The 14,082-nt window shown below is 35.3% G+C and overlaps 1 protein-coding gene across 1 annotated transcript in view; it reads left to right on the forward strand.

The window, feature by feature from the left end:
* Nucleotides 1-14,082, forward strand: part of ESF1 (ESF1 nucleolar pre-rRNA processing protein homolog) — a 58,583-nt gene that overhangs the window by 18,840 nt on the left and 25,661 nt on the right. The window contains exon 9 of the mRNA XM_082857560.1: nucleotides 2,130-2,291. Within this exon, the coding sequence (XP_082713686.1) occupies nucleotides 2,130-2,291 (162 nt within the window). The remainder of the gene's footprint in view (nucleotides 1-2,129; nucleotides 2,292-14,082) is intronic.

A 14,082-nucleotide genomic window follows, 5' to 3' on the forward strand; every position in this document is an offset into this window, starting at 1 on the left:
ATCTATATTTTCTTTTATTTATATACCTATATGGTCATTTAACACTTTTCTGAAAATTCTGGATAGTTTTTCTTTAGTAGCAGTTCTAAGATAAAGGAAAAAAGATCATTCCGTGTATTCTTAAGAGGATTGAATACAAGTTTTTCAAATAGGTTTTCTTTGTTTGCTTTGGGAGAACTTAACTAGATTTTGAAATGACATTATTGAATACATTAGGGCAGTACATATTATGGGAAGATAACCATTAATTTGTCAATATATTCTTGTTAAGGTCTTGGGCTTTGCTGATTCAATTCCTGACTTCACCACATAGTGAAGTTACTTAGGTTAGGTTTTCTTAGCCCTCAAGCCTTTTCTTTCCAAAGGTATGAAATGAGGATCATAATAGTACCTGCTCATAGTTGGAAAAATTGAGATAATGTATGTAAAGTCTTAGCATACTACCTCATGTCATATGTCTTTACTTCTAAAACTTTAAGGATTAATGGCTTTTTGTTTGAAATATACTAATTAACTTTTTTAAAGCATGCATTTTTATTTTTCTTCAGTATTTTAATTGATTGCAAAGTCATTTTAATCTATAGTTTAGTACCTCTGATAGATACATTTAGTATATTTGAATGCCTTAGAGTTACTATATGTTCCTGTTGTAGTTTATAAGAGATTATACCAGGGTTTCTTACATTTACAGTTAATTTTTTTCTCCTTTTATATTATTAAGGCTTTCACAAAGTTTTGTCCTTGAATTGGGAAAAAACAGACTTCCATGAGTTAACCCACATTTTAGAGATTCAGAAAGTAAAATTTTAGTACTGGAAAAAAATCAATTTAAAGTAGGCCATCAGAGACTTACCACTAAAATTTCAACCTGGAAGGAGCTTGCTTCTAATTATATTTTCAGAAGTAAGCATTTAATAGAAAGAAATACATTGCCATTTTGTTAATGTGTTCCTGATGTTTTATCCATTGAATTACGGGATACATGACAGAATTCCATCCAACATTATTATTGTGGCACAAAGCACAAACAGGAAAAAAATGAATTTCAGCTGTTTGAGTGAAAATGTAAAAGTGTGATAGGATGGAAAGAATGTCGTGGACTATTTTTTATTCATTTAGAGAAAAAAACTATAAAAACATTTACTTAACCAATTTTTTTCACATCACCTTTTTGAAAATGTAAGGACAGTCTGTTAACATTGATGTTTCACAGCTGAATGCTTAATAATGTCAGACATATTTAGTGACCAGTTAGCCGTAGCTCATAGAAGGGAGGGTCTTCTGTATGCTACTTCTAAATTTTCCTATACTGGGGACATTTAGTCAATTCAGTAAGTATGTTTTGCATTAAAACCCAGGTTCTTAATTTATGTTTTTGACTTGGAGAATTACAGTGGAAATATAGAGCAAACAAACTTTTCACGTATTAGTTTTCTTTCGTATTTTTTGCCCATGAATTTTATACTGTTCCGTTGTATTATAATTATTTTTATGAAATTAGAAAATGTAAACGTGAATATTTTCCACATGAGGAAATTAATTGCACAAACTTCTAATTTATTCATTTTTATTCTTAATGTATTAATGAGATCCTGAGAGTAAGCATGCTTGCTCACTATCAAATGGAAAGGACTCATTATTCTTTGTTTTGGATTACAGGCAACTTCCTTTATCTGTATCATCAGCATGAATGGCTAAATCCATTTATCAGATGCATCTCAACACTATTCAGGCTCCTTTTATTGACCATACATTTTAAAGCCACACTGTTGGATGGTGGGAGACATAAAGAGGAAAAAAGTGCCATCCCTGCTATCTTGCTTGCAGGGCGGAAAAGTCTAAGGATGTTACATGACTACAGGATTATTTTGAAATATGAATTTTAATAAAAAGAGATTCCCATGTGTAATATTGTGACCATGCTAACTTATATTGCAACTGATTTTTATCATAAACAAGACCTAAGTCATTTAACTCATTTTGTATTAAGAAATTTAAGTCTGATTTTGATATTCTATTGTTATAGTGTATCTGACATGTTTAGAAGGGTGCTGCAGTGACTGAGATTAAACACTGAAGTTAGAAGTAAATTGTTTCTGTGTATTAAATGAAATTGATTTTTTTGTTAGGTGATGATGGAGTCAGTGTAGAAGAAGGTGGGAAAACAAAAAGAAGCCAGAAGGATGATGAAGAACAAATTGCTAAATATAGGCAGCTCTTGCAAGTTATTCAAGAAAAAGAAAAGAAAGGCAAAGAAAATGATATGGAAATGGAAATTAAGTGGGTTCCAGGTAAGAATTAGATACTAACTAAATGTTCACTTGTTTTCCTTCGTTTGGGGATGTTGGATATAAAAGAAACGAAGATCAACTCTTTGGAAACATAAACTTTAAAAAATCACATTTTCAAGGAGTGTTTTGGTGAGGAAGATAACATGATATCTGCATTCATGATTTAATTCACTTTAGCACCAGCGTTTTCTACTCCTGTGGCTTATTCTTTCTCTCTTTAATTCACTAACTACAAATTATCCATTTATAAAAGTAGACCTTTCCTAGGTTTGATTCCAGTATTCTCAGGTTATAGAAATTTGAATCCAGGCACCATGTATTCTAAAGTCATTAAACTTTTTTTCAAAATATGTTATTAATAAGTGGACTTTTCTCCAGTAACTGCTACTAGACTTTAATTAGTGAGGTTTCACTAACACAAAATACGTAATACATAGTTTTCCATCTCAGTTGTGCAATGTTTGAGTATTTTTGAACAAAGAAGTATAGCATCGTAAGTGGTTTTTATAACTGCCTTGAAGAGTTCAATAACCCAATACTAGTACAATAACATTAAAACCATGTCAAAGCTAAACAAAGAAAAAGCTAGGATAAAGGAGGGTTGTTTTCTAGCATATGCATTTTTTCTTAACCACCCTGGGCAAATCAGCATGTACCTTTGCAAATAATGTGGGGTTTTTTTGCAAATTACTGCTTTTTACATATATGTATATCTTTTAAAGGTAGGTATAATTTTTGACAAGGATTCAATTCTTTTAGCCTCAATTCGTCTCTAGATGAAAAAATACTACTTATAGCACCATTGCATTAACTGTTCTATATTCAGTTACTTCTGTTTCTTACACTAGTATGTTTTTGCACTGAGAGTAAAATATCTGTTAGGTTGTTTTTATTTGAGGGGGTGGAAACTAGGATATTTTGATATTTGAGGATTGATTGACTCTTACAGTAAATTTATTAGGATATACACATATCTTCTGCCTATTTCTATAGGAACATGGTGCTATGTTATAACCCATTTGTTTTAAATGTTTGGCTTTTGCAGGAAGTGGTGGTAAGAAAAAATGAAGTTTAGTAGTGTTATCCTATGAACAGTGGTTGAGAGAACTCAATTAATTTAGCCTGGAGAGGAAAAGTCTAAAAAGTGACTTAATAGTAATTTTCAAGTACTTGGAGGCTGAGTATGTAAACAGAGACTTAATCTCACATACTACCTCAGAAGTCAGTGCTTTTACCAGTGGATAAAAGTTGAAGGAAAGTAGATTTCAGTGTAAGGTAAAGAGGAATTCTCTATATCATTAGGATTGTTCATCAGAAGAGCACAGAGGCTGCTTTAAGGAGTTGAGTGTCCTTTGTCAGTAAGTCTCACAATAAGGCAATACAACCATACCACTCAGAGATGTGTGAAGAAATTTTTTTATATGAGGTCCTTGGATTTATGATTCCAAGAAATGTTGAATTTTGTCTTTTAGTCAAGTATGTTGTAATTGTAGCTTAATTCTAATCTTAGAATGAGCTTATTGAATGCAGATATTGTAAATGAACATTTTAAATTGAGGTATTCAGGTGACTATTTGAGAAAGAAGATTTAAAATAAAGTTGATTGCAGAGTTTTATATTAAATATTTTAGAGCTATATTGAGTGGGCCACATCTAACCTTTGTCTTTATTAGTACAGTTATATAGTGCAAATACCAAAAAGTGATACATAGGAAGATTTAAGCAGTACAGTTTTCCTAGGATAAACCTCACTTAGTCATGGTTCATTGTACTTTTTTTATATTCCTGGACTCAGTAATGTTTCATAAAAGATTTTTGAACCTGTGTTAATGAGGAATATTTGTCTATAGTTTTCGTTTCTTGAAATGTCCTTAATTAGCTTTTGGTATCAGGGTAATGGTGATCTCATGTGATGAATTAGCAACTGTTCCCTTTTATATTTAGCAGTACATTTTTATCTTGACTTTGCTATTTGTGGATGTGATATTAATGTCATATAAAATATTTTGAAAATGTAAAATGAAAAATTAGCATCTGTAATTCCATTACCCTTATTCAGCCACTGAGTGATTAGGTAGATTGTGGTTTAATTTATCATTTTTCTATTGTTGAATATTTAGTCATGTTTCTGATCTTTCATTACAATAGGCCCATGGCATTGAAAAGAAATTTGATCTAAGGCTGTTACCATTCCCAAACCCACAAATATCAGTATTTCCTTAGATCTCTTCACTTTTATCACCAGCCAAGTAATAGGCTTGCTATTTTAGGGCCTTTTACTTATAAAAACAATTTTTTAACAAAGATGCTTATTCCCACCCACCCACCCCATTTTAGAAACGTCTGTGCATGTGAGAACTTGTAGAGACCACAAGGAGAAGCTAATGCTGGCAGTCAGGCTCACTCATCAGTTAGTAACATGACTTCCTCACTCACATGGCCGCTTTACATATGCTATGGATCAACCTGTGGTTCTCTCACAAGCTGTTAAAACTACCAGTGTCCAAGCCTCAAATTTAAAATCTCAGATGTCAAACATCTAGAATGTTATAAATAATCTATAGCTTTTTCCATATTTTAAATTATTTTCGTAGGCTAGCTTCCCAGAAATGGAATTACTAGGAAAGGACACGGACACTTTTTGTGTCTTGAGATTACTGCCAAATTGCTTTCCAAAAGGGTTGTACCGGTTTTTAATGCCTTCAGCAATGATGAAAGTGCCAGTTTCATGGAATTATCATCAACATTCGCTATGTAATTTTTACTCTTAGATGAATGAAGGAAAGTTGATATTTTGCTATATAATGCATTTTTTAAAGTCTTTTACCATAGTATTTTTGAAGGCCCCGTATGGGGTATTATTACCCTGTGAATCTTTGGTATGGACGTGCACACAAGTGCGTGCGTACGTTTTCTTTGTGTATGTAGATGTAAAGGGTCTTTTACATACTAGACATGTTAAGTGAGAAAAATGAACTACTCTTTCAGGATCTCAGTTTACTTATTTGGAAAGTGGGACTAATAATACCTTTCTTGCTTAATTTGAGATATTATAAAGTACTTTGTAAGCTACACAGTACTATTCATGTCACACGTGTATTTTGTTGAATTTGTGTCTTAAGAAATGTATGTTCCCAGTAACAATTACCCTGAACCGCAGGACTTTTTTGATGTTATACTTCAGTAAACCACAGAGGGTCAGTATGAGATTATAGTATATCATGCATCAGTTATTCTGTGGCTTGAATTTCCAAAATATTAAACTGCAGAAAAATAAGTACTCTTAATAATCACTAACAGTTGCTGCACTTGGCGTGGCTTGAAAGAAATTTTAGTTTAGACTGTTTAAACTTCCTATCTTTTCACGTTGGATTATACAGTGTAGTAACATTAGGAGTTCAATTCTTCGAGGGTAAGTGTTAAGGGAGGCAGATAACAGGTACATGGGTGTAACAACTGGAGTGAACTACTCTTTCTCTTGATGTTTTAGTTTCTCATGGAGGTGTGATAATACAGCGTTATTAATTGAGATTATAAATGATTAAAAATGTTGCATTTTAAGATTTTTAAGGAACGTTGTAATTCATTGTTTTGATGTGGAGTAACATTGCCCGTCTCAATGTGCTGCTAATAAAGTATCCTGCCTGACTCATTTTGCTGAGTAGAGAAAGTAACACATGTAATTAGCATATTGAGACTTTATCGATGAATGTGCTTCATTAGGGAATTTGTAATATACATATAAATAAAACATAATGAGTTTTATCTCATATATTAAATAACCTCCCCTAATAATTTATGTGATAATAATTTTTTGTTGTAGATACTGCAAGCCGTGTATTTTAATCTTTGAAATTTCATCCAGCATGTGAACAGATAATGACATGTTTCTTTGTCTATAATCTTAAAGGAAATTAGATATGATAAAAGTCCTCTTTTTCTTAGTTATCTCCTGATTAATAGACACAGGTGAAAAGGATGTCTGGTCTTTTTTCTACTCATCATCCTGCAGTGCCTGAACTTTCCTTCAAATATTGAGCATATGCCAAGAACCATTCTAGACACCATGTGAGCAAAACATACAAATCCTTGACCTCATAAAGCTTATATTTCTGGTTAAGGGGAGACAGATAAGTCTTTAGTAAGAAAGATATTTGAGCAGAGACTAAAGGAAGTGGAGGTCGGGGGTGAGCCATGCAGAGGAGATTGTGCGAGCAGAGGGGATAGCAAGTGAGTGGCCTTGAAGCTGTGGCTTATCTAGTGTGTTTGAGGAGCAGCACAGAGAACAGTGTGACCACAGTGAGTGAGTGAAGGAGAGAATAATGGATGATGTCAGAGAGTTAATGGGGCCAGATCATGAGGGTCTTGCAGACCATTTTAAGGGCTTGAACATCTCTGAGTGAGATGAGAAACCATTGGAGTATTTAAGCTGAGGAGCAATGAGATCTGACTTGGTATTTTTCCAGTTTTATTGACATATAATTGACATATGTTACTGTATACGATTAAGGTGTACAGCATAATAGTTTGACTTACATATATTGTAAAATGATTACTGCCATAAGTTTAGTTAGCATCCATCATCCCATAGATACAATAAAAAGAGGAGCTGACTTATTTTTAACAGGACCAATCTGGCTGCTCTACTTGAGAGTAGATTAAAGTGGCAGGGAGGGACAAAATTGGGGAGATCAGTCAAGAGGATATTGTAATAATCCTGAGATAATAAAGATGGTGGGTTGGACAGGTTTTCAGGGGAACTTCAGAAATTCTCTTCGTCACATGTAAGGTGCCTATTATATATTGAAATAGACATGCCAAGGAGATAGTTGGATATCCAGTTTAAAGTTCAGGGAAGAGGTCAAGACCGGAGATATAAATTTGAGAATCTTCATTGTACAGATCTCTGTAAGTAAAGAACACCAACGGAGTGATTGTAGGTAGAAAAGAAAAGAGGTTCAAAAATTGATCACTTGGAGTACTCCAGCATTTAGAGGTTGAGGAGAGTTGAGCAGAGACCATCCAGAGGCAGCTGGGAAGAAGCTACCTGAAGCAAAGGAGGAAATTCAGGGTTGTGGGGTATCCAGGTGCCCAAGTGAAGAATGCATTTCATTGAGAAGATGGGTCAGTAAAATACAGACTAAGAAAAACCATGGGATTTAGCAATGTAGAGACCATTGAAGAGTTTTGGTAGAATGGGGAGGATGAGCTTAATGGGGTTAGGAGAGAATGAGGAGTGTGGAATTGGAGACAGTTAGGAGAGACAACTCCTTTTTCTAAAATATTTGACGATTAGGAAGTTGCAGGCATCATCACACTTCATCCTTAAAAAAATACTTCGACATGTAACTTCCAAACACAAAGACATTCTTCTACATAAGCATGACACTATTATCACACTAAGGGAATTTAATATCTTTAAAATAGTAGTCAAATTTCTCACTCATTCCAGTAATATTCTTTACAGTGTTTTTTCCTAATCCAGGATCAGTCAGTTTTAAAGTGTCTACAGTAGTTGACTTATAGAATACCCACAATATGGATTTGTCTGATTGTTTCCTCACAGTTCAGCTGAAAAGTTTTTGGCAAGAATTTTCCATGAATGATGTTGTATACTTCCCATTGCTTCACATCAGGAGGCACATAATGTCAGTTTGTCCCATTTTTTGTGCTGTTAACTTTGCTCACTCAGTTAAGGTGGTGTCCTACTGATTTTTCCATCATAAAGCTCCACTTTTTCTTTTGTAACTGATAGGTAATTTGTGCAGTGTGTGAATATCCTGTTCCCCAACATTTTACTTGGTGATGTTATAGATTTTTATAGATTTATAGATCCTTGCTTGAATCAGTTATTATATTGTTAGTTGCAAAATATTGATTTTCTGTTTCTGTCATTTCTTCTACATTTGTTAGTTAGCATTCTAACTTATGCTAGTAGAACTCCCTCTAGAAACTGGAAGGGAAAGTGAGATCAAGAGAGCATTTTTCTTTAATATGAGAGGGAAATAACAGCATGCTATATTACTTCTGGGAGTGATCCACAGACAGGAAAAAATGATGCAGAGAACTACATTCTAAAGTAGGCAAAAGGAGTTGGAATGTTTTTACTCGAGTGGAGGAATTGGCCTTTGGTAGATGTGCATGGACATTTCATCCATTGTAACAGGAGAGAAGGGAAGGAATATGGTCACAGAGAGTAATAAGTAGAAATGGTGGTGGGAGCTTGTGGTACACTTCTATTTGCTTATATTTTTCTAGTGAAATGGGAAGTAAAGTCACCAGCTGAGAGTAGGGATGAGGTGGGGAGGGGGCGATTGTAATGATGGACCGTAGTATCTATGTTGGGTTAGGAGGGAAATGAGGGTATATTGGGGTGACGGATGGGGGAAAGGTCAGAGGATTGATGGACTGTAGGTCCCTGTGAGACAAAAGAATTGTTAGCCTTGGGGTACTAGAGAGAATAAAATGGAAGGATTGGAGCTAGTGGTTGAGGAGTAGGATACTTGAAATTAAGATTATGGTGTGTTTGCAGTTTGGGTAATGACAGTTCTAGTTATGGGGGGAGTTTCTGAGATTACAGGGAGTATGGAATAATAGTCAGTGAACTGTGAGGCACAGGGTGTTGGAACAGTCATCTGTGTGGACATTGGAATCACCAAGAATTATGACAGGGCTAGAATTGGAGAGAGTGGCAGTGAGCCAAAGCTTAGCTGTTCAAGAAGTGAGGGGTGTGACTATAGTCATTAGATCTCTGCAGTAACGGGGGAGTAGGTGGTGTAGTCTGATAACATGTTACTAAAAGTTGGGGACTTTAGGAGGAAGACCAGCCAGTGGACTGGAGTTGGCAGTGAGTAGCAAGATGGACAGACTGTGGGAGAAAAAAATTCACCACCTAGAAGAGCTGCAGGAGAAACAGTGTCCTCAGAGAAGAACCAGGTTTCAGTGAGACTCAAATTAGCAAGGGAATGAATAAAGAGGATTTTGTTAATAACTATTAATGACTGATTATGATGGACTAAGGTGTAGAAATGTTCTTTTTGGGGAAGGGTGGGAATGGGAATATTCAGCATATTTTTAGGAGAAGGGATGATTTGGAAGTTGTGGACTTCTTGTGATGACAGAATTAAATAGAGATAAAGGATATAATGAGATAAATACTGACCTCTTAAAGCTGTACTAGTGGTGAGACTGTCAGTGTCTGGGCAGATCTTGTCGGAAACACCCAGAGCTGTGGGATTCTTAGTCTTTTGAAGGAGACATGGAAGGCAGAGAAGAAGGAAGGACTCCTTGCTGTCTCACCCTGCAAGAGGAGTCTTTCTTGACTCCCACGCGCACGGAGGCGAGAGGTGGGGTCGCAGCTCCTCCTCGCTCTACTTACTCTTTCCTCCACGCTTCACAGCTGTAGTTCTGTTTGATTCTGGTATCTGATCTTTATCCTTTGTACTTCCTTTTTCCCCATCTTTATTCCATCTCCGTTTCTCTATTCAGTGACCCAATGGGAAGCTTAAACACAGAGACATTAATGACCTGTATCTGTGGCTATTGTGTTATTCATTCTTTATTTAGAAATAAAATGTTTTGAATCAGTTGGGCATTCATTTTGCTACGCATCCCGGTTTCAAACATTTTAATTTTCAGACATCTCAAAACCTGTTCACTATTTACTTTTGGCTATATCTCTTATTTCCATTTATTGCCAGTGTATCCATTATTTGAAATATAGTCGCAAAACTGTTTTTTGGTCAGAACTTTTAAAATAACCAGATGTTTAAAATTTTGAGTTCAGTGTAGAGGAGAGCATTAAATGGAAAACTAAAATAAGCTAAAAAGAATTTGCAGTTTGCTTCATGTTTTGGTGATGGGGAGGAAACCAGTTTGCAGTGCACTATCATAACTTGTACACAGCTAATACATAGCTTGAATTTTAAAACTTAGGTGTCCATTCCTTCCTTAAATCTTCCAGTTAACAGGTTGACTATAAGGGCCTTGTACGGTAATAAGCTGAAACTTTTACTGTGCCGCCCCCCAAAAAAGAAAAATTAAATCATTTGTGGAATGTGTAATAAAAATGAGAAGCAGCTAGGGTTATCTAAAAACAGTGGTAGCTAGCACATTTTCTCCATAGAGTTGCCAGTAAATTTCTCAGAAGTTACTGGATTATTTTAACAATAATTTTCTCTGTTAGTATTAAGATTTAATTTTTTTAAGTTTTCCAAGAAGTTTAAAAAAAAAAAGATCTAAAGCAGAACTGAAGATATTTTTATAATAGTAGTAGTTTCAGAAAGTGCTAAAAATTCCCATACCTTTTGAAGTTTTAGGTTAATTGGTCTGCTGTTTTAGGATCCCAATTAAATACGTAAATCAGTAAGTGCTTCTGGTTGCCAGCATCTAGGCTGATTCTCTTAATGTGGTCCTTTCCCTCTCTGCCTGTGTGTCATGTCAGTTGTACTGTTTGCATCTATAGCTACTATTTCCAGACAGTAGTACTTTTTTTGACTTTGCGTTAGATTTACAATCTGCCCAAAATCGGTTCAAGACCAGAGAGTGTGTTTCATGTATTGTTTTCCCGCAGCCCACAGCTATGGTGATTTGTTTGAAGTTGTGAATTCTTTGGTCTTTAAAGCAGAGCTTTTGCCTATTCTATTTGAGGTTGTCCCACGTCATCATTCTATATACTGACTGCCTGGCTAGCACACTGTCATTTTTCACACACATGTTCCATGTGTTATTTTGACAGAATTCACTCAGACTACTTTCAGCAGTTTCATTATTGCTGTTCTTTTTTTTCTAAGATTGAAAAGTCATATAACCTTATACTACTTTAACACATTTGGTTTTTTTCCCAATTTTTTTGTGATAAAATATACATAACATAAACTTTACCATCTTAACTATGTTCAAGTGTGTAGTGCAGTGGTATTAAGAACATTCATACTATTGTGCAGCCATCACAACCATCCATCTCCATATGCATTTTCATCTTTATAAAACTGAATCTCTATATCCATTAAACAAGTCTTCATTGCCCCTCCCCCAGCCCCTGGCAACCACCATTCTACTTTCTGTCTCTCTGATTTTGGCTACTCTAAGTATCTCATATAAATGGAATCATACATACAGTATTTGTCTTTTTGTCACTGACTTATTTCAGTTAGCAGAATGGCCTCAAGGTTCATCTGTGTTGTAGCATCCTTCTTAAGGCTGAGTAATATTCCATGGTATGTATGTGTGTATATATATGTATATATGCCGCATTTTGCTTATCCAATTCATCCATTGATGGACACTTGAGTTGCTTCCATGTTTTAGCTATTACACATTCATTTTTATCCATTATCTTCTACAGGCACATGTAGTTGATTATACTCCCATTTTGCATTCACCTTTTTTGTTTCATTTCTCATACTTATTTTTACATGTTTCTAAATAATCTTTTAATCATAATGCCTGCATCACATTCCATTGTGTATCTAATTTATGTTTTAGGCTCTTTCTAATGTTTTGCTATTATGGAGGACATAATCTTATATTGAATTTTCTTAGGGATGAATTCCTATGGGTAGAACATCTTCATGCCTCTTATCATTTATCTTGAAACAGTTCTGTTAATTCATGGTGCTAAGGAGCTTCTTACTTTTTAATTTATGAAGCCTCCTCAGAAATGCTGATAAAATACACAAAATCAAATCTAGTTTCTACAGTTGGCTCAAGGTTTGAAGCCACATAAAGGAAAAGGCATAAGTACTTTCTATAGATCTTTGGTTTGATATAAAACTTAATCCCACTTTGGGACCATATGCCATGTTCCTGCGCTCTGAAAGATTTGCCAGCCTTTCTCAGTGCCCTTTTGGTTAGACCATTGTAGACAACTGCTCACTGACTATAATGCAATGATAATTTAAAACTTTGAGGTCCAAGGTAAAGCTGGTAAAAATATTGTGGATTGAACTGGTAGCTAAGCAGGTTGAATCTGCAGGTATCGTGTGGGAGGGGCTCTGTATTATTTTCAATACACAGTGACACTGTTTGCCTGATGTAATCTACTAGGGGAAGAGAGTGTACAAGTACTTTCCCCACTCTCATGATAATCTTCATTGAGGGTGGGGGATAGTTCTCATCAAATGAGCTATCAAGAGATAGCCTTAGCTCAATCTACTCATTCAGTGACATGGAAAACTTTTATCTGTAAAATTATTTGGCATAAACTTGAAAATCTGATCCTATGTATGTCAAAAGATGAGTGCCAATAATTTGACTTGGGCGGATTCCCTTGGTGTTTGGAATGATACGCGTCAGTGGTAAATTGAAGCATGCATTTTGAAGGCGTAAGAATTGGCTTGCATAAATTAGGGATATCTGTCTGCCTTGGACTTCACCAAGCTTTTCCTAAGCATTGTCACCTTAGATTGTCATAAATCATATTTCATTTTAGGTTTCCATTGCTGCTTCTTTCTGTGGAAACATAGATTTAAAAATTTTTTTAAGTAATTTATTTGGATTCATAATTTCGAACCAGAAGCAGACTTCTCAGGGTATGGGAACAGTTTGGTCTACGGCCAGGATCACACGTGTGACAATGTCTAAGAAGCCTGTCTTCTGATTAATAAGCTGCTCTGAAGGTCTTAAAAAAAAAAAAGCCAACAGAAGGCTTTGCGTATTTGCTGTTGAACACTGCAGGCTTCTAGGCATACGTGTTGTTAGTTGGTATTCCAAGATTCTGATATCTTTTTGGACCCAAAGAATGCTTGACCCATCATAGATTACTTGAGTAGATTTCTGTCAACAGAGAATCCCTAAGAATAGAAACAGTGCTAGCTTATAAAACAAGCCATGGATACATTGAAGTCCTAATTTTCAGTGTTACTTTCATTCTCTATTAATTCTTATTCTGTAACTTTTCAATGTTGCAGTGGAGGACACTGCCAATGAAATAAACTCTGAGTTAATTACAAATACTAGAAAAGGAGTAAACCTTAAATGGTACTCTACTTCAGAGATCCCCAACTAGCATACCACCTGTGGATTACAGATTTCCCCAGGTATTGATCCCTTTAGCCTTTAGACCAACCAGAGCCCCCAGCTTCGTTTCCTTCTCTGGTAGCCTCCTCCATTTACTCCAGTGTGCTGTGCTAGCATTATTTTTTATATCTGTCATAATAGGAAAAAGGTTGGGAAGACACTGCTTTCCTAATAGTTATTTGGGAAGTCTTTTTAGCAGTAGTCAGAATTACAGTTTACTTATATAAACTCAGCCCAGTATATGTGGAAGAAAATACTTAGATTGCAGCAAGAAAAATATAGCTTAAGAGGTCGTTAAATATTGAAATGCTAGGGAGGTTGAAGTGCTTTTCATTTCTTTTCATTTTTATTAAAGAAAGATTTTTTTTGTTTAATTAATTTAGAAATGACATTTCGGTTGTACTGCAGCCTCAAAATGCCCTTATGTTAATAGCTTCTGTAGTCAGAACCTCTCCCAGGGAGGAAAACAATTAGACACTCCTAAGTTTCAAGCCATCAATTTACAGGTGGATTTTCCAAAAACAGTGTATAGATCGGGACTGTCTTACAGTGAAGTTTGGGATAGCATTAGTAGTTTACTGTGATCATGGAAAGAGCATAGAGGGCTTGTGTCAGAAAATCTGAGTTTAGGTACCTACTGTTCTGATGGGGATTAAATGACTAAAGGCAGTGAAACCTAGTTTAGCACACAGTTGTCAAAGACTGAACATTTACTACCCTTTTTTTTTTAAACAACTTTATTGTGGGAAAGTAGAGCCTAGATACAAAAGTA

The sequence above is a fragment of the Leucopleurus acutus genome (genome assembly GCF_964270905.1).
Source record: "Leucopleurus acutus genome assembly, chromosome: 16".
Lineage (NCBI taxonomy): Eukaryota > Metazoa > Chordata > Mammalia > Artiodactyla > Delphinidae > Leucopleurus > Leucopleurus acutus.